The sequence below is a fragment of the Parasteatoda tepidariorum genome, chromosome 6 (assembly GCF_982258835.1).
Source record: "Parasteatoda tepidariorum strain Cologne lab strain chromosome 6, Ptep-v5.0, whole genome shotgun sequence".
NCBI classification, from domain to species: Eukaryota; Metazoa; Arthropoda; class Arachnida; order Araneae; family Theridiidae; genus Parasteatoda; species Parasteatoda tepidariorum.
In genome coordinates this window covers 41,294,110-41,315,554 of record NC_141760.1, presented here as the reverse complement: position 1 = coordinate 41,315,554, position 21,445 = coordinate 41,294,110, and the positions used below count along the sequence as shown (strand labels likewise).

General features: G+C 28.8%; 1 protein-coding gene across 1 annotated transcript in view; it reads right to left on the bottom strand.

Moving 5' to 3' along the window:
* LOC107454405 (leucine-rich melanocyte differentiation-associated protein) overlaps positions 1–21,445 on the bottom strand; it is a 74,850-nt gene that overhangs the window by 33,030 nt on the left and 20,375 nt on the right. Inside the window, exon 2 of the mRNA XM_016071600.5 lies at positions 18,243–18,503. Within this exon, the coding sequence (XP_015927086.1) occupies positions 18,243–18,503 (261 nt within the window). The remainder of the gene's footprint in view (positions 1–18,242; positions 18,504–21,445) is intronic.

Here is a 21,445-nt window from a genome sequence, read left to right as displayed (position 1 = left end):
AAAGAGTTAATTATCGGACCTAAGGTTTGTAAAAAGTGATAAAATGTTTCAAATCTCTTGTATAAGAGGTTATGAACCAGTAGCATTGACATTAGAATCGTTGAACCTACTTTTGAAAACATTTCTGGAATAAATAATAAAAAATAATAATAAAAATCACTACAAGTGTTTTCAGATTGTTAATTTCCTTTTTTCTTATACTTATGTACTTGTCGAAGTACATCTTTACATAAATTTAAAGCATGAATTTTCGAAGCCATAATTTTAACTCGATTTTCAAAGATTGCTTTTTGTGGTTATTTTTCTTCAATAGGTTGGTATTTTTTTATAAAATTGAAAGTTTCTTATTGGGAAGGGAGTAAAAGATTACAATGTGATTAATTGTTGTGATTGTAGAGGAAAAATGGAAGTTTTAAATTATTACTGTTAATAATATTTATTTCTCATTTTCACAGATGGCACTTCGCGCAGTTGATGTATTATTAATTAATATTCAGTTTCGATTCAGACACTATAACATTAACGTCCTTCTTTGTTATTTTTATTAAACATACTTTCTGCCATAAAACGTTTTGTTATAAATTACGCAACTCATCCATCTTATAAGGATAAACGAAGTACGAATTTTCGAATGAATAATCATTGAACCCGGGATTATCGTAGTTCACAATTACTAATGAACTTATTTTACGAACTATCTCTTGAGTTTATATAAAATGCATAGCGCACATGTCATAATGAATTTCGGTTACAAAAGTTTGAGGACAAAATAAAATTTAATGTTATGCATGTGATAAAAAAGTAACTCATTCATATTTGCATAATTTTAAATGAATTTTGGAAGCAAATAGAGAATTGCTTTAAAGTGAAAGTAAAAACGTGTAATTAAAAAAGTTATAGTTCTCCAAAAAAAAAAAAAAAAAAGAAATAAGTCATTTTTAATATCATTTTAATAAACTTATGTGACCATGTAATTAAAATTAAAAACATATTTTTGTTAAGGAAAAATTATGTTTCGCGAATAAAAGAACAAGAATATTTTTTTATTATTATTTAGATTTTAGTGAGGAAAAAAAACCTCTATTAACTTTCTATAAGAAATAAACTAAATAATTGCCAGCAATAAATAAAATTCTTTAAGTGAAAGTAAAAAAGAAAAAGAAATTAAAAAGTTGTGAATGGAGAAAAAATTGTAAGAGCAATTGATAAAAAAAAAAAAAATGAAGAGCTTTCTATTTCAAAAAGAAAATATCTTAACCATTATTGATAAGTTTAATTTGAGAGGAAATAAAGTAAATTGACAACAAGGAGATGGAAAAAAACATAAATGTCGTTTTTTTTAAGTAATAAATTTCGTTATATCGTTTTTTGATCATAGGAATAAAAAGTGTTTTATAAGAACATTTCTCGACTTAGAAAAAAATTATAACATTTTTTGCTTAAATAAATTACTAGGAGGAAAATATCCACGTAGAACCTGATAGATTTCTTTAATATTGTAATTGCACATGCATAATTGCACATGCAAATTCATTTTATGTATGCAATAAAAATTAAGATTTGTTTAAAGCAATGTTGAATAATTTTTTAAACATAAAAAGAGACAAACAAATGAATAAATATTCATAGAATATGACTGAATAAGGTTTAATCCGCTCCGAAATTATTTAATTATACATGTCAACCAACAAACTTGTAATGTGTCACCTACTCTAGTATTAGTATTTTCTAATACTGATCTATTTTAATTAGGTAATACTAACATTAATAGAATATTTTCCAATTAGTTATTTATTTTTAAGTACAATCATTGTTGGATGAAAAATATTGTACTGTGTGGTGTTTTAATTTACAGTTGATGTGTAGTTTCCGGTCCATTCCAAACATACATAAATAAATAAAAATAAAAAATATAATCCCAGATAGGCCGCTGTTATTACAAATTTTTCCAGTAAGTTCTGCAGAATCAGTAAAACTTAAATCCTTGTTGGTTACAATAATGTAGTAACAAAGCTACAATTTGATGCAACTCTGCTAGACCGAATCTGGCCAATCTCCATTGTTATGAATTTGAAAATATGTGTATTATGTTGTAAATATTCTTTTATTGTGAAGCTAAAATTCTCAGACGGACTCAAATAATCAGTTTAATTAGAAAAATTGCAAGAGAGTCGCGGAATTCTAACGTGATTTAGAAAGAAATTAACACCTAATGTATATCTTATAGAACACTCGATTTAGCGATTTTTTTGGCGAGTTGGCGATAATATTAGCTATACTTGTCGTCCATTTTGGCAATAAAATGATAGTTCTGGAAACTTCGAGGACCAATATTTGTGGACTTTTGCGATAACTGTTGGCTGTACTAGGTTCTATATAGGTGTGCCTCGTCTGTGCTTGTGACTGAGAAAGTGTTCTGATTTGCAGGTCTCTAGTGAGTTCATTGAGATTTTAAAGCCAGTGTACTACGCTGTTATTTAAGCTATAATTGAGTGCTAGGTGCTAGGAATAGCTGAATTTTCTGCTAATAAATGTTTGGTGTCTTGAGGACTAATTCATTCATCTCAAATCGAAACGAACCCCTGTCTTTGGTATACTATCAATTATTTCTAATTCTAAACAACATGATTGGTTGACGTAAGCAAGTTACGGCCAACTGTAAAATCGAACATTTTCTGATAAGTCTTGAAATAAGGCTGTTTGTAATGGAAAAAAAAATATTATGTTAACAACACTCAGCTGGCGTTCTTAGAGTCACTGAAATCTACTTCGAATTAAGAAGATAATAGCTTAAAAAGTCTCTTTAAAAAGGTTACAAATTTTAACTAGTTTAGAGATTTGTATGATAATCCCCCATAAAAAGCAAACACGAAAATGTAATAAAATATACATCTTTACAAAAAGTAAAGTAATTATATTTTAGTTTGATTATTTTAAACACTGCCTAAAATATACGATGCATAATAGTAGCTTTATGCGGAGTATTTGTACAGTTAGTTTAATTTTTAAAATAGTTTCTGTTAACAAGATGGATTAAAATGATTTTTAATTGTGGCTCTTAACTAGAAAATTTAGTTGTTTATAATTAATGAATCTAACATTTTTTTCCGTATCATGGTACTTTAAATAGCGAAAATGTAAGTAAATACATCTAAAATCCGTTTAAATACGCCAAGCAGAAGAAGTGGATAACAAATTTCATCAATGGAATCCGTATCACTTAGACTGACCATAAAAAGTGTTCGAAAACCCAGTGCCCTAAGAGAAAACTACATTTCCAACTCGAGAGAAGGCGATGGGGGTTTCGCATCAAGTCATCTGCATGCATAAGTAATCATCTTGCTTCCACAAAACTTCAGATCTTTTCCGTGATTTGGTAGTCTAATTATCTTATAGCCCTGCCGAAAGAGTTCAAGGTTGGTCAAACACTTCCAACGGCAGCTTCCCCATGGATCGGTTTAAATGTGCCACTGCCATGTTATTCACGCTCAGCACTCCAGGAGAATATAAAAGTTGAGTTTTGTGTCATAAACTATCAACGTTTGGGCTCTTAAAGATCGGGTTAGTGGGTAATTAAAGTTGCAGAGGTGGTGTTTAGAATTGATTTTGTTCGATGGAGATGGGGCGTGAAAATGGTTTGGATTTTCTTTTAATCAAGTTGAAGTATGTAGAACACAGCGGTAGTCAACTTTATAGCAACTGGACACGAGTGGGCGATATTGCTTTCCTAGTGTGCGTTAAGGGTTGCCTTTTTGTATTATGTATTGTCATTTTTCTTCTTTGAAACCTTGTCTAAAAATGGCGTTGATCTAAGACACCTCTCAAATATTAAAAGATTTATGTTCAGTAATTTCAACACTAAATTAACTAACTTACAAAAAAGCAGTTCCTCTTTTCTTAATATAAAATAAACTTTTTTTTCCCTCGCAACACCGGAAAAAAGTTGCTAATGTGATTTCATTTATTTTCTTTTGTATATGACGTTCGGAGCATTCTACACTGAGAAAGAAAATAAGGTAAAAACTACCAGAATATGGTAAAATTTACCGTGTTTCTGGGTGTATGGTGTCACTAAAAAGTTCGGTAATTTTTGCCGAAGGGCTTTGGTAATTATGGTAAAATCAACAATAAAATATGGTTTAATAATGTGTGATAAAATTTGGTTAATGCGGTTCAATTTGGCAATTTTAACATGATAAGTTAGAACAGTTACATAAATTTTAACATGAATGAATTTTAACATTTTACAGAATTTTAACATGATAGTTAGTTACTAATAAATAGTTTTATGCATAAAAACTATTTATTAGGTTAAAATACAAAACTTTTCAGTTTTGTATTTTTCACTAAAAGTTTGGTAAAAAGTACAATAATTATGAAAACTAGAATTTTTGGTAAACCGTTGCCATGTGAATGAAACACTTTCCAATTGAACGGTTTAAATATAATGCATTTTGGCTTGTATAACCAGAATCATGTTTTTTTTTTGTTGATGAACTGAAAAAAACTATTAAGATTTTTACAATAAATTACGAAACTTAATAGCAATAATAAATTTTTAAAAAAAACACTCAAATGGGATTAACGTCTTAGAAATAGCTAACACGTTTCATAATTAATCAAGTGGATATTATTTTTGTTCGTAAAGTAAGATTTAAAACTAAATAAACTGTCATTCGAAACTACTGTTATTATAATATCTCTGAAGTGGTAAGATATGCAATCTTTCAAAAGCGTTCTAAAATTAAATTACATCGCCTCAGATCTAAAAAAAAAAAAAAGGAAAAATTGAATGGTTTGTATTCTTTCTATTTATAACTCAACATGCCGCAAAAGTAATACAAAGATAACTTTTGTTCTCTTTAAGGTCAAGGCGAACATTTACAAATGTAAGAATCAGCCACAAAACTTATTTATTTGAAAGCATATACCCATTTTATTTGTTTTAGCAAAGGCAAGAAAAGTATTTTCTCTATTGAATCCGATGCTTTTCTTTGTTTAACTCAACAGAGGTTCCTTACTGTTTTATGTACTAGTCGTGTTATTAGATCGTAAATGCAATCCCAGTTTCAGAAAAACACCAGGTTTCCGAGTAAAGTAGACGTATAACTTACCTGTGGGTTAATTTAGCGTTGAAAAGAAAGTGTATTTTTTTCATAGACTTTTTTCACCTGTTGGGTTTAGACAGTTGAAAAGAAATATTATATGACATTTTCAACTCTTTCTTGGAACTTGCCGTTAGGCTTATCTAATTTCACCTCTGTAAAATGTTAGAATATATCACTTCAAAGAAAAGAAAGTCCATTTCAAATGGATGTTAATATATCTTTCCCACCTTTGGCTTACAGATATTGTTTTTATTACAGTGTTTGTTCACGAATTTGGGAAATGTTCTCTTTTTCTTGTGTTCTGTAATTTCTATACTTTGTTGAAAAAATCTTAAGCGAACACGCGCGACTTATGATCTTTGTTGACCTTTTAGCTGTTATGAATTTGGTCAGTTTCCAGGAATTTTAGCTATCATTATCCGCAGCGTGGCAGTTTTAGAGGCAATATTACACGATTTATATGGTTCTTTTGATTGTGTTTCCCCGAGTTTTCGAACAAGTTATAGGGCGTAGAAAAAGCAACGAAACATGTTCGTTTGTTTATAATAATTAAGCTTCATTAACATGCGTTTATAAATAAAGAGAGTTAAAAGATTATTAGGATATTAAAAAAAAGGTCATAAAATGGATAATGGGTTTAAATAGATGGAGAATGTGACCTACAAGGTAGGCTGGGTTGAACCAATAAAATTTGTTCACATTGATGGTTAATGGCTGATGTCGCAAAATGTTCACTATACACTCAGAAAAAAGTTTGGTCAAAACTATTAGAATATGATACAATTTACCGTGTTTCACCAGAATATTGTACAATTTACCGTGTTTCACCAGAATATTGTAAAATTTACAGTACTTCATTATGGGGACACTAAAAAGATTGGCGATTTTTACCAAAACGAGGTTGGTAAAATTAACAAAGAAATGTGATTTTATAATCTGTGATATAATTTGGTAAATGAGATGAAATTTGTTAATTTTATAATGATACCTTAAAACATGCCATTAAACCCATTTATTCAGTTAAATATACTTTTCAGTTTTGTATCTTCTATTAAATGTGGGGTAGTAAGAACTATAATTTTAGAAACCAAAATTTCCGGAAACCGTTACCATACGAACTGAAAGATTACCAAATGAATGGTTTAAATACCGTAATACTTTGGTTTTATTAACCAGAATTATGTTTTCTTTTTTTTTTTTTGTTGCCAGAAATGTAATTACTATACAGTACGGTAATTTCACCATAATTTTTTCTTCGTGCTCTAATTAGAATTTAATTTTTCACATTTGTACTGTTCTAAATATTGTATATAATTCCTTTTTTAAAGCAATAAATGTAAAATTATTTTTAAAGTTTTTAATATTTTGTTTTTTATTAACCCTTTTTTTAAAAAAAAAATCCAGAAATGTTATTACAATACAGTACGGTAATTTTAGCATATTTTTTACCTTGCATTAATATTTGTTTGTGAAATTTTGCTTGGTTACAGACTCGCCAAATGCTACTTTTGGCAATAATTAACAATCGATGTGAAAATGTTTTTTTTATTTCGTCTTTTATCCTGTGCAGTGAGCAATTTTTTTGAAAAATTATTAGTATAATTTGAAATGGTTTAAAACAAGAATTCTCACAGTAAATTTTAATAGTAAGTTAATATTTCTTATTTAATATTTCAAATAGATAAATAAAATTTCGGAAAAATTCGAAAAGAATTATCATTAGACTTTGGTGTAAGATAGAAAAATCGTAAAATTATAATTTAATGTTTCAAAAAACTAATAAAATTAAACTTTATTCACAGCTTATTTTTTAAAGTTCTTAATCGAATAAAAGGTAAAATTTAAAATTTCGAATTTTAAGGTAATTGATGATTACTGACGACAATCATTGATTTCAAAATCAACATTTTTTATATTTTAAACTTATCACCTGCAATCATCTTAGAATAAAAATATTTTAATAAAAACTTCAGAAGTTAACAACTGGCATCATAGAACAAAATTGCAGTATGTTTCCATCTTCAACTTAAAGAAGCTTTGCTGTGGAATAAATTTGAATGAATCAAACCAGGTAAAATTTTTTACATTTGTCATTCCCTCATGTCGTTTTTTAGAGTAAAATAAAATACAACTTCATCGAGAAAGTGGATAATTATATGTTGCTTTCTTGTATGAATATAATTGTATGTGATTGACTTCAGAAATTAATAAAGCCTAACTGTTATTTTTAAATTTTATTGAATTCGTCATTCCCTCACTAGTGTATAAAGTGAGGGAATGATGCTGAAGTGAGGGAATGATTCAAGATGAGTATATTATTAAATTTTTTTTTGTTCAATCGTGCCAGCCAATTTTATTTCCCAAACCTGTAAAAACTATTAAATATATAAGACTAAATTATAATAAATATTAGATATACTTAGTATGTTATCATTCTCAAACTTTAGGTAGATGTAACTTAGATAAAAACATGTATTAAAACAAAATATCATTCCCTCACTATTAGTGTCAGTCCCTCACTTTTTAAATAGTGAAAATAATTAATTTACTTATTAATTAATTTGAAAAATAAATTAATAAATTGATTTATTAAACTAATTTATTTATTTATTAAATTAATTAATTAATTATTAATTATTATAAATTAATAGTTATAAATTAATTATTTGAAAAATTAATTAATTTAAATATTAAGTATAATTTATAGGATATATACTTTCTTTATAATGCCATTACATATTTCTAGTAATATAGAAAGTTTCAGAGCTTTTTATTCACTTTACTTTTTGGGGATTTTATGAACTGAAAAATGACAGTTTTCGTGAGAATGACCCATACACATTTTGTATATACAATCAATAATTAATCTTTTCGGCCCCACCGGGTTATATACTTCCGCAAAGGAAGACACTATTGGCATATATGTGCCCCATCTAAAGACCTGGGTATCACCTGGTTCGACAACCCACCCCAAACTGCTCAAATAGTTGATCTTTTTCTTTTCTTTTTTGGCAGAATATTGTTATTTTTATCTTATTTGATCTAATAAAATTGTAATATGTCTTTTTATAGGAGAAAAAAATTGGGAAAGAGATAATTGGTCTTGAAAGGGTTAAATGAAGAAAAGATTAAATCTGACACATTTAGACACAATCTGACACAGCGTAGATTAAATCTGACACATTTGCAACGAGAACAGCGGGGCTTAAAGCTTTTAAGCTCGATTACCCTATGAAACTTGAAAGTTTTTCTAATGGTCAACTCTTAGCAATCAATCAGGGTTTGGTGTGTTTAATCTCCTCTTCCTTGTTTCATGTATTTATTAATTTTTTTCTTCACTTTAATATTAAATTGTGACCCCTGTATTGTAATAGCTTATGACTTCATTTTTTTACAAGGGTTTTGAAAAAATATTTACGAAGACAGTATTTATAGAACATTTTGCAAATTTTTCAGTACTTAATTAAATTCTTAATAAATAATGCATTTTCCTTTATAGTAGCACTATACGTAACGATAAAAAAAGGTATGCAAATACAAGTCATAGCGTGTTTTGTAAATCAAATACTTATTTTACTTAATAGAATTTTAAATAATTGATAGTTTAGAACGTAATTTTCAATTTCAATGCACTCGAATAATTTAGGTGACTTAAAATATCCACATTTACTTTACAATGGATAATTAAAATATTTCCATCCCACATTTCAGCGAAAAATAGTAAGCATATATTTCTTTTTATAAAAAGAAAACAGTATTGTGAGCTCGACTAAGTTTCTTTCTTTCTTTCGAGAGCTACTTACTTATCATCAGTTGGTCACAACAAGAAGTATCATAATTCACTCCATGATACAATGGGAACTAAATTCCATGACTAATATCTTAACTAGCTGACATTCCGAAGGTTCACAACTAGAAAGAAACGATAGCGCTGATTTGCCATAATTCTAAGGCTGAGCCACCCTTTTGGCCAACACATCTGACAAATGAAAGACAGCTGGCAAATAATTTGTGCCAACAAATTACATCAGCTTAAAAATAGTACATTACCATATAAAAACTTGCAGTCTTTCAATAAGAGTTTTAAGTAAATTTGGTTGAAAATCGAAACTTCATTCGAAACCAAATTAAAAATTGTTTAAAAAGAATCATGTTTTATGTATGTATGTGGTGTTAAGTATTTACTTTGTTCTCTGTGAAATATTTCATCTTTTTGTAAGTTTCTTATCATGTAACCACATTTAATGGGTCGAATCTTGTCTGTGTCAATCTTATGTATAGCTAAATCTGGACCGTCTCACTAGTTCACATAAGTAGAATTCTTTGACTAGCGTGATGATACGTACCTAATAAGGGAATATTTCTGTATCGTGATGTGTCGCGCCAACTACAGGTGCCAAATAGATTTTAAACTTGCAATTTTTAAAACTTTTTTTTATAGATGTTTGCTCAGGTGGTGACTACGACTTACACCCTCCAAGTTGGTACATTATTGGGATTTCTTTTTTTCAGTTTCGCACGAGCTTCTGCCCGGAAGTTGCCAAGACTTGACGATTATTCTGCCACAGATTACGATACGGAAATCTCTCCGTAATATGTAACAGCGTTTCATAGTCCGAATCTGAACTGTCTCTTTTCGATGGTGCTAAATATAGACTATCATCCGTCCACATAAAGTAAAAATTAAAATTTCAGACTTTCTGCTATTGGACTACCCTGACGGTAAATAACATCATGAAGCAAAGTTTGCTTGTACGAATATAGGTTGTCTATAATTTGATATGGCTATCTCCTTGTCTAATATAAAGACATTAATTTTTTTAGAATAGACTCACGTTGTTAATAATATTTCTCCATATTAATTATAATTTCTCATTATTTCTCCATATTAATTATAATTTCTAATACTCAATAGATGGCGCTCTGCGCAGTAATGTAAAATCATTAGTTTCTAATCAGTTTCCTCCATGACACTGTACCATTATCATCATCCTTTTGTTATTAAATATATATTATGTTAAAAGGCGTTTGTCATAATTGAAACCCCGAGATCTGAGATCATATCACCGTATTTAACATTGGCGCCCAACGTGGGGCTAAGAATTTGATTAAAGGTGAGTGCACTTGACTTAAATAATGGATTCATACGATGATTTGAAGAATAAAAAGAAAACAATTCGCTCTTTAACAACTCGATTAATAACAAAAGGATGATGATAATGGCACAGTGTCATGGAGGAAACTGATTAGAAACTAATGATTTTACATTACTGCGCAGAGCGCCATCTATTGAGTATTAGAAATTATAATTAATATGGAGAAATATTACTAACACACGTGATGCTAAATAACATCATAAAAAAACGTTTGAATGACCGAATCTAGACTGTCTCTACTTAATGATGCTAAATTTGGACTATTTCATTGAAAAGAAAATTATGTGAATCAAGTTTCAAAGTTTATAAAAAAAAATCTGATAGATGAGTAACGGGTTTAAATATACTCGCCAGGCTTTAAATTGCACTGGTTTGAATATTTGTTCAAGAGATCGAACTCTTTATTTAGTAAGCAGTGCTTTATCTTATGGCAATAGACCAGGATATTTTTTTCCAACGTTTTTACAAATACTTTCTGGCAAGAGGAAAAATAAAGACAACCTTCAAATTTTTCTGTCTTAATATTAATAAATATTTCAAGTGCATCTGTTTCTTTTAACGTTAACAGGGGATTAAAGTCCAGTTTGAATCAGATGTGTTGAAAATTTCCTATCAGATGGAATTATAAGATAAATTAAGATACAGCAAGCGCTAACGCCCACGGATGTATTTCCATGACAACGTGACGTCATTTTTTATGGCCATGATCAAACACAGGTGACTTTTTAGCTGCTATTTTAACACTGCTTGTATCGTGTTTCCCTCCCACCTCCTCTGCTGAAAGTTTATATCCAATAAAAAATAAAATAACAATAAGGATTCTGACTCCCACACTGCACATGTTTTTTTTTTATTATTTATTTTCTTTTTTACTTGTCAAATTCACAATGACTGATTGAAGGACAATGATAGCAATAAGTTTTGTGTGAAAAGTATAAATTTTTTCTGGAATTCTTTATAAAAGAAGTTCTTTTTTTGGACTCGTAATTAATTTATTACATTTACTGCGTTTTATTTAAAATTCTGTTTTACAATTTTCTAATTTCTTTTAAAATTTCTGTTTCACAATTTTTAAGAATCTTACTTCAAAGGTGAATAGTTTCTTTTTCTCTTATTCTTTTTAATTAAAATAGAATCGAATCACACCTTTCTTTATAAACTCTTATAATCAGAGCTGAAAGTAAGACGAAAAATAAGAAAAACTGGCAGCAGAACCATTGCATTTATGGATGACTTGAAAGGAAAAAAAAAGATGCTCTTACTATTTTTAATCATTAATTATTCATCACTATTTATTTGATCTGGAGTAAAAAGAAATAGTCCTATATGTATATTATTAATGCTAAAAAATCTAGCTAGTCGTGGATATTTAAATCTTTTCGAAAACAAGCTAAAAAGAAATGACTTTCCAACCAGCTTTTGATTTTTTTCCCATCTTGATATATATTTTCTTCAAAACCGAGAAAAAAATTCTAGTAAAATTATCATACATGCATGTATGGTATTAACATTCCTGGAAAAAAGAAAAAATCTAATTCTGGTACCAGAATATACAGTATTTAAACTATTCATCTGGTAGTTTTTCTATTTTTATAGTAAAGTCAATAGAAAATGGCTGGTTTGTAAGCCGTAGGTAAAATTTCCGGTAAAGGTTTACCGAAAATTCTGGTTTTCAAAATTATAGTTATTATTACCATTTAGTAAAAATATAAAACTGGAAAGTAAATGTAACCGAATAAATTATTTTTATATCAAACTCTAAAATACCATTTTGAAATTACCAAATGTTACCATATTTACTACCAAACAGCGTGATAATAAAAACATATTTTAATGTTTATATTTACCAAAAGTTATTACCAATGCTCTTTGAAAATTACCGTTCTTTTTGGTGTTTCCATAAGGCCAGAACACAGTACATTTTACCATATTTTTGCAGTTCTGACCATACATTTTTCTCACTAGCTTATTTTCGGAAAGAATAAATTATCTATTATTACCGAGATTTTTTTAAAAGTTATGGCAATGTATAGGGCTACCTTTTACTCGAACAAAATAAATAGTAATGAATAGTTTATAATTAAGAATAGATCTACTACTCCCGAAAACCGGCTATAAATCATATGATTTGAAAAACCAGTTTTTTTCCTCTTTTCCATCTTACTTTCAAGACTAATATTCGACACTTATTCTAAGAATAGGATTTTTACACATTAAACTGATCTTTAATATTATTTTTTGTTCAATAATGCGCCACCTGGCGTAAAGAGAACTAAGTCAAGTCAAAATTATTTTTACAGAGGAATACCATTAAGTCTCTGGAATTTGCTGCAGATGCCAATTCAATACTCAGAAATATCTTAATGTTTCTTAATCTTTACAGAAACTTCTTAACCTGCATCGAAATCATTGTTTTTTTCCCTCCAAAAGAGCAGCTAAGAAACGCTTTCTTAAATGATTTGAAAATGTGGTTTGACATTATTCTGTCCCAATCCTTCGATTCAATAAATACAATCTCAATTTTTCTTTTAAAATGTTAAAAAGAGACGTTAAAAGTTTGAAACAATAAAATTTATTTAAAAAAATGTAAATAATACAATTAGGCTTACATTGTGAAAAATTTCGAATCAAATTACTGTAAAAAGTACCTTAAAATCCATTTTTACCGGAGCATGTTATGGAACAAATATCGTCTGATATACCATAATTTTTCGAATAATATTTATTTAACTAGAATGAGTCAGTGATTTTACGGTAACTATTACTGTAAAAATTTCGGTATAATATTTTACGGTAAAAATGGATTTCATGGTAAAATAGATTTTACGGATGATACAACCTAAGTACTGGTACTTGATTTGATTCTGAATTGGTGTGGCGACAGAGCTGAACTGGTTATCGATTTTGCGATAGCTATACTCACTACAGTAGATATTCTTTACTTTTTACGGGAATTTTCGTTCTGACAACAGAATTATGTCAATCTGTTAAATTAAAATGTTCTTCTCCTTGCAGCAGTTGCTGATTCGTTTAAACTTTAAAATATCAACGTGAAAGGTCCTTTGAGTTTCCAAAATATGTTATCATAAAATGCGAATTTTTTCTGATTATAAATATAAAAATCATAGTTTCAGGCTTTAAAATGTTGGCTTCACGCTAGGAATTCTAAGTAGTTTAAAGCTGCTTAAAAAAAGGAAACAACAATAAAATATTACTGCTTATTAACTAAGTTTAACTAAAATGAGTATAAAATAAAGCAAAGGAAGTTGATATTTCATTTTAGCTCTATTAACATTTACAATATTAAAACGCAGAAAATAATAAGGATTCAAACAATATAATTGAAAAATTGTCAAAGCTAGAAAAAATAATTTTCATCATGAGTACAGTATTTTTGCAGTAATAATTACCGTAAAATCACTCTTGAATAAATATTGCTGTAAGAATTAAGTTATAATATTTTACGGCAAAAATGGATTTTACGGATGATGCACCCAAAGTAATTACCGTAATTTGATCCGGAATTTTTTGCAGTGTGGAAAATATGTCCATGAAGCAGATGGGCAGAAAAATAACTTTATTTTTTACTACAAAATAGTTATGTGGAAAAATATTTACAATTTGAAAAAAGTAATAGGGAGAAAAAATAATGTGTTGTGTACACATAAAATATAAAGTGTGATTATTTTCATTATTATTATTTTTTAAATATAATCGGTGATCAGTTAGTAAGTAATAAGTAAGTTGCTTAATCATAATAAAAATGTATTTTATTTTAAATCTAAAATATTAAGTATTATTACTTCCTTTTGTGAATGTAAATATAATTTTTCTAAACATGTTGAAAATAATCGAAATCTATTATTCAATATGATAAGTTAAAATTTGTTCAAAACTCTTTAACAAAATATATTTCAGAGAGCAAACTAAACGGACAATTGTTTCGTTTAACTTAAAATGTAAGTTTATTAAATCTAAATAAAAAAAAGCACATTTTAATTGAAAAATCTTTTTTTTAATTGAGCGATGCGAAATTGATATTTTCCCAAAATCTAATTTCTTATCAAATTCAGACAACCGAGCAGACTGTTTTCTTTCAATTATCAGACTGAACTGTTTATTCTTTTGTTAATTTACCTGCAGTTCACAATGGAAAGAATAATAAATGTATTTTACATGGAAACGATCTTCAAAATGCATTTGCTAAAGAAACTCTTTGAAGATTGTTTCTGGAATCTACATTGTATCTTTGTAATGAATTAATTAATATTAATATTAAAAGATACTTTTTAATTTGTCATTCTCAGGTACCGTCTAAATTATATTTCAATCTAAATGACAAATTCAAAGCTCCTTTGTGAAAATGAGTTTTCAATTCTCATTTTCAAAATAAATTGATATTCACTTCAACAAAATAAATTTGCATTGACATGAAATATTTTTCTAAAAGAATTGTGATTAGAAAATTTCATATCATAATGCAAAAAAAAATTTTTCTTTGAAATATTAAATGCTAAAAACGGAGAACTTCATAAAAGGAAATTGAGATACAATGTTGATAATTATTCACAATGCTATTGGAAGTCTTTAATTATTTTAAAAATGATAAATATATTTTAACTTTACATGATATTCAAGAAATTATTATGTTTGCGAAATATATTTACTTTGTATCAACTCGAAATAACATTTAAAATGTATTCTAAATTTAAATTAAATTATATTTCCTTATTTAAATAAAAGTGGGAATTTTGAATAAAGTGGGAATGTTGAAAGTATTAAGCATTTTACAACTCTGAGAAATGAAATGAAAAAAAAATCTGCTTAAAATACTTTAATTTTAACGACATCTTTGAACGAGAATATTGTTTTTTAAAGCATTCGCAGTCCTAATGAGTGAAAAAACGATTTTCGAACATTTTCAAATTTAATCACTGTAACCCAATTTATTTTTACGAACAGTATTGTTTTTTACCTTATAGAAAACTTCATACTCTTCAAAAATATGCATAATTGAAATAACAGTCGACATGTTTCAAGCGCATCAGAAACAGGCGCCCATTTTCAAGACGTGAAAGTAACAAATCAAAATTGATTTGAAAAATACGCGAAGTTGCCAACGAAAAATGGTAAAATAAATGTAACAAACAAGAACTAGAAAAACCACAAAAGTCGAGAGATAAAAAATTGAATCATTTTTGTCTTGTTATATTCACGTCTGTCAAGTCTGGAAAACAGGCGCCCATTTTCAATGTGTTTGAAACCTGTCGATTGTCATTTCAATTTTATATATTTCTGAATTTTAATTTTTGTATGTTTTATGTGGTAGTATTTCGTGGGTAATGCTGATCGCCTCCGCGTTTCACGTTTACAGGTGCCCACTAGGTAATGTAATGTAGAATTTTCGGCATCTTGAGGCGAAGAACAAGTATCAATACCTGCAGTTAAAAAATTTATATATTTTTAAACGGAATAGACTGTAAAAATGAAACTGACGTGTACTATAGATTTTACAAGTTATATGATTGAAATAATTAACCAAACTTTCCAGTTCGCTAACATTGACAATAATGTTTTTTTATGGCGTCTTCTGAAAACAAACAGTTTATAGAAATAATATAACTATCATACATTTATTTGTTTAAATCGAAAATTTTTGAGACTAAAGAAAGTTTATTTCGAGAAATATTTTAATATTTTATTGGTATTTCATTTAGAATTTTAGAATTAATATAATTAAAACAAACATTTCACAATTAGAACATACATTTTTTTCTCAATTTTATTTGATATATTTCAAACTGCTTAAAAATTGAACATTATAATTTAATATTAATTCATAATTTCGTTTGAAGTTTACATATTTATTATAAGTTCTTATATTTATTAACTCAACTTTTCCCTCAAATGGATTTAATATCAAAATAAATGACATCTTGAAATTTTGTTAAATTTAAAAACTATTTAATGAGTGTACAAAAAATTACACCTGAAGGAATAAAATGAATTTTTTAAGTTTTTGCAAAAATTTGGAAGCTTTTACGCTGATGAAAATAATTTTTAAAGCTTAGTACGATCGTAATCATTATAAATGTATGACAACCTTATTTATTTACTATACAATGTTTATCTAGGTTTAAATTAAAGCAACCTACTTCAACCTTAAGTAGAACTTTCAAAACTTTGATTTTATTTTAAATTTCTTTAAAATTTTAATCCTAACTTATTTCTATTACTCTTTCATTTTTCTAGTTTGTTTTTATAAAATTTCTTGTGCATTAGCAACTTTTTAAAGATTGATAAACTGCAATTCATTTTTTTAAGTAAGTGCATGCATTTAAGATGGATTTATTCGTCATAGCAAACTATTTTGCAATCATACATACACTCAGCATAACAGATAAAATTATACCAAGTTTATTGCAGACTTTTATTTTGTTTTTCAAAAACGTTGTTCAGTCATTTAATTTCTAGTCAGTAATACTTAGTCATTTACAATCTTTTTTCTTCTTTTTTTGGAAATATGGAAAGATGCCTGTTTAAATTACAATTGAATTTTATGGACAAAGTTTTGAGTTAAGCCTTTTTTCGTAAAATCAAAAGGAAAGAAGCATATTTAACCATAGCATACTGGTGATGTCGAAAGGCCAATCGTTTCTCAGATGATCAAAATTGAGATGGCATGTCGTTGGATCATCTTCAGGAATGTTTCCCAGACTGGCGCTAATAGCCCATTGTCTAGCTCTAGTGCGAAGCAAATAAAGTACTACTACTGCTATGTTGAAAGCTATAATTTTTTAAACAACCCCGCTAGTCAATCATTCAGTAGATCATGAATACGTAAACTCTTGAAAATTTCTATAACTTTTTCAAAAAGTAAAAAAAAAAAAAAGACAATAATATAAGTGTTAAAACAAAAAATAACAGGTGCGATTAACTATAATGTATGGTTAAGGAGTCGATGTTGAAATCGATGTGAATTAAATTAACGTAAATAAGGAAAAAGTAATTAATTTCCTTTTCTATGTTGAAAAAAAAAAGAGTAAAGACTGAAAAGTTTCAAGTTATCCTCACTAAAATTTTCTTTTTATAATGATATTGCAAACAAGTTACCTATTTCCATTTTAATGGACATCAAGGCATGAAAACTCCCAAACTTTTCCACAAAATATATTTCCCCGAATGCACAATTAAAACACACAAGCGTATGTAACTTTTATTAATCAGCTGACATTAGCAACATCATATCTACATCAACACTTTCCTTTTAAGCATAAATCGGAAGTATTATTAACAAGTAGTATTATTAGTAGTATTTGAAGTATTATTAGTATTAAGCACAAACAAGCATTAACGGAGTTGTTTCGAATTACTCATTGGTTGTTTTGCGCGAATAAACATTAATGGAGTGATTGTAAAACATTATTATTAAACAAAGAAGTGCTATTATTTTGTACGCCTTTCTTTTTTTCTTCCTTTAGGACCGATTATAAGTCCTACCCCATATTTTGGCAATTTTTTATAAACTTTTTAGAAGGAATTAATTCGAAATTTTACTATTTTTCTATGAAATATTTACATGCCTGGCTGGGAAAGATTTTTCAATCCATCGGTTCTTAACGACCCACTCTTTTGTTTGGCATTTTCTTTAAAAAAAAAATAGATTCTTGTCTTTTTTTAGTTACAAATAACAAATATTTAAAAGAAATTAAAGCCTTGCATTAAAATGGCGACCAACTATAGCCAAGAGGAAAATCTTGAAAAAAGAGCGAATCGTTAAAAGCCGTTGAATTGTAAAATTAGCTAACGGGGCATTTAAGGGTAAAAAATACAATTCACTATCATAGTTTTGTAAATTAATAGAATTTTCGGAATAGAATTTCCAAGCTTTTCCAGGCATTTAAAAACAAATGTTATAATGTTACCCTTTTTCGATTTTGAAATTAAGCTAAAAACTCATGTGATGAGAAGCACAAACCTGTATTCTTCCTGTTCTTTTTCTGAGGTCGGAGCGACTGAGCTAACGGAAGCCAAATTACCCATCAAACTGAGGTGTTGAATATTCGGACATGCTCTGGCTAGAGGAGGGATGAAGAGCTGGATGTCAGAGATGAGATTATAATTTAACGAGAGAACCTTTAAGTTGAGCAGCTTGGGAAAAAGTGTCGTGGATACGATGAGATTGTGATCCAGTATCAAAGTCTGTAACTGAGTCATTGATCTCAATCTTCTTACATCCCTGGAAGAAAAAAAATTTAATTTGAAACAAATGTTATTTCTGAAGTTGTTAACTTTATGAATTTAAGCCAAAAATTTAAATGGATGCTAACTATAAATTTAATTTTTTTAAAAAATGAAATCATACAAACTTTAGTTTGTTTGTATGCTTTTCCGAAGATCCGTGCATGGAATTGAAAGCCTTGATGCAAGAAACAAAGCCATCAGACCCAGTGGCGTATTTATGGTAAGTGGGGCAATTTGCCATTGACGCATTAGTCGTAAAAGGGCGGCAAATTGTCTAATTTTTTAAAAATGTTATTGTACTTTTACATAATTATTATTTATTACTATTATGAAATTTTAAATATTTTGCTTCTATTTAGTTTTAGCCGTTGAGTAATATTACCTAACAAAAAATAAAATTGACCATCAAGCAAATCCTTAAAGTTGTCCATTTACCTCACACTAGAGCTGCACAATGGGCCATTGGAAACGGTCTGGGAAAGACCCCTGAGGATGATCCAAAGATATGCCGTCACAATTTTGCTCCTCTGCAGATGGGATGGCTCCCCCGCTTCGGTAGCCCGGCTACCAGTTCACGAAGTCGAGCACTTTACGGTGGAGCAGTTTAACAAGGACCAATACCGCACACTCTCTGGTCTTACGCATTCCGATCCAAGTGGTCACCCACCCGCACACTGACCGCAGTTAGTGATGCTAAACTTCAGTGATCTGCTGGGAACATGGTCTTAATGGTCAGTTCACTGCGGGACATTCTCAAATGCTTTCCTCCAGACAAACCTCTATCTTCTTCTCAAACGCCCTATGCTAAAAGTCAAGCTCAAACATTTTTCTTTTAGTTTGGGTTACGCATTTTGTGTGTTGTTATTTCCTGTAACAAAAGGGATTTTTTATTAAAAGTAACCGTGGAATTGGGAGGGAGCGTGAAAGTCCCTTAATGGCTGGAGAAGATAGCATTTTATCTAGGATATGGTAAGTGGGGCATGCTGTGTGTCCAAGTGGCACATTTATTGAGACACCTGATAAATCCACATTTAAGCAGTGCATTCACATGCTGGAGAGGAATGATATTAGATATGCAATCAATGTTCGAACTAATCGAAGCAACTATAATATTGTGTCTAGTCAAGAATGTATTACAAAAATTGGAATAACCTGTTTCTTGCTCCAAGGACCTAAACTATGCTCATAAGTTTTTTTTTCCCCAAAGGAATTAACGTATATGATGTTGTGTGTCCAAATGTCATTGAGTAAGGCACCAGGTAAGTCCCTAGTTAAGCTTTGAATTTAGCATGCTGGAGAATGTTAGATTTGTGCTCAAGTCTTTAATCAATTGAAACAACATTTATATTGTTTCTAGTCAAGAATGCATTAAAAAATTTAAATTGTCTGTTTCTTGCTCCTAGGACCTTACTTATACACAATTTTCCCCCCACCAAATTAAATAAATTATGTAATGCTCCGTGTTCAAATGATATTGAGTACGACAAATCCTCAATTAAGTTCTGAATTTATCCTACTGAAGATGAGAGATATTAAATATATTGTTTAATTTTCGAATATTATTACCGGTAGTCAAAAATGCAATAAAAAATTGTCTCTTATTTTATTTTCGCGTAACTGATTTTTTTGAATAATTTTTGTTTGTAGTATGAAAATATTAAAAGCATGATGCTTCGTATAAACTGTGTTATTTATTTTTCGAATTTTACCAGATTTCTCTTTTTACTTATTAAATTAAATTAAATTAATCAATGAATAAAAAAATCTCAAAAACTGAAGTCGTAAGATACTATCTGATTAAAAGCAAATGATGTTTTTAATCAGGTAATACATCCATGGTTTATTTCTTTCTTTCTTTTCGTTTGTTTTGTTTCAATTTTCCAACAAATTGATAGAAAAATAATTTATAAAAAACTATTTAAAGAAACTCCAAAAAGATATTAAGAGACAAACGGAATGTTTAATTAAAGCTTAGAAGAAATTGTTGTAATAATCCTTTTTCTCGCAGATTTGTTAATTATTAACTTTTAATTACTCTTATATCAATTAAATAAATATTTATTTGACAGACCTTTTGAAATTATTATTTTGTTCCTAAAGCTACATCTTTTTGAAAGAACAATTTTAGTCCATTTTTCGTCGAAATGTACCTGTTTAAAAACTTTTATATTAAAGGATGAGGACGCTTAAATGTTACAACAAACTTTTAGGGGAGTTAGAGCACATCATTAGGATTAAAATTGTATAGGAACCCATTCCCGGATATGTCGTCCTTCACCTCTAGGAGTGCTACCCTGTTATGAACTGTTTCTTCATGCGCATTTAAACAGGCTACAATAGGGAAGCGTCCCTAGGAGCCTACGATGGCGTTTCCGGGTATGCAATTTCAATCCTGGTGATATGCCCTTACTCCCCTAGAAGTTTGTCGTAACATTTACGAGTATAACGTTTTTAACGTTTGCCTTACAACGCTTCTAAACTCGTACATTTCGTCAAAAAATAGACCAAAAGTCCTATTATAATAAAAAAAAAAAAAAAAACTGCCGTTTAGGGGGGGGGGAAATAATTTAGATTTGAATCGGTTTTCCACCATGATTTTCACAACAAATCTTTAATCTAAAAACTTGTATACTCGTTATGAATCTTACTGGAGGATTGAGAATTGTAACTCGGAAAAAAAAAGTTCCAAAATATTCATAGAATCAATAATCTTTCTTAAATATTAACCTTAAAATTCTAAAATTATTTAAATACTCAAGGAATGAAATGAATCAGGCTTCTGTTTTCAATTGATTTAGAAATTTCAGCTCATCCCCCCCCCCCTAACATAGCAACATAAACTCATTAAATATATTTATTTCTATTGCATATTTTTTGTTTCTTTAGTAAGCTTTTTCTCTTAAAATGTGATAAACGCTCTTAGAATTAAGGTTTCGT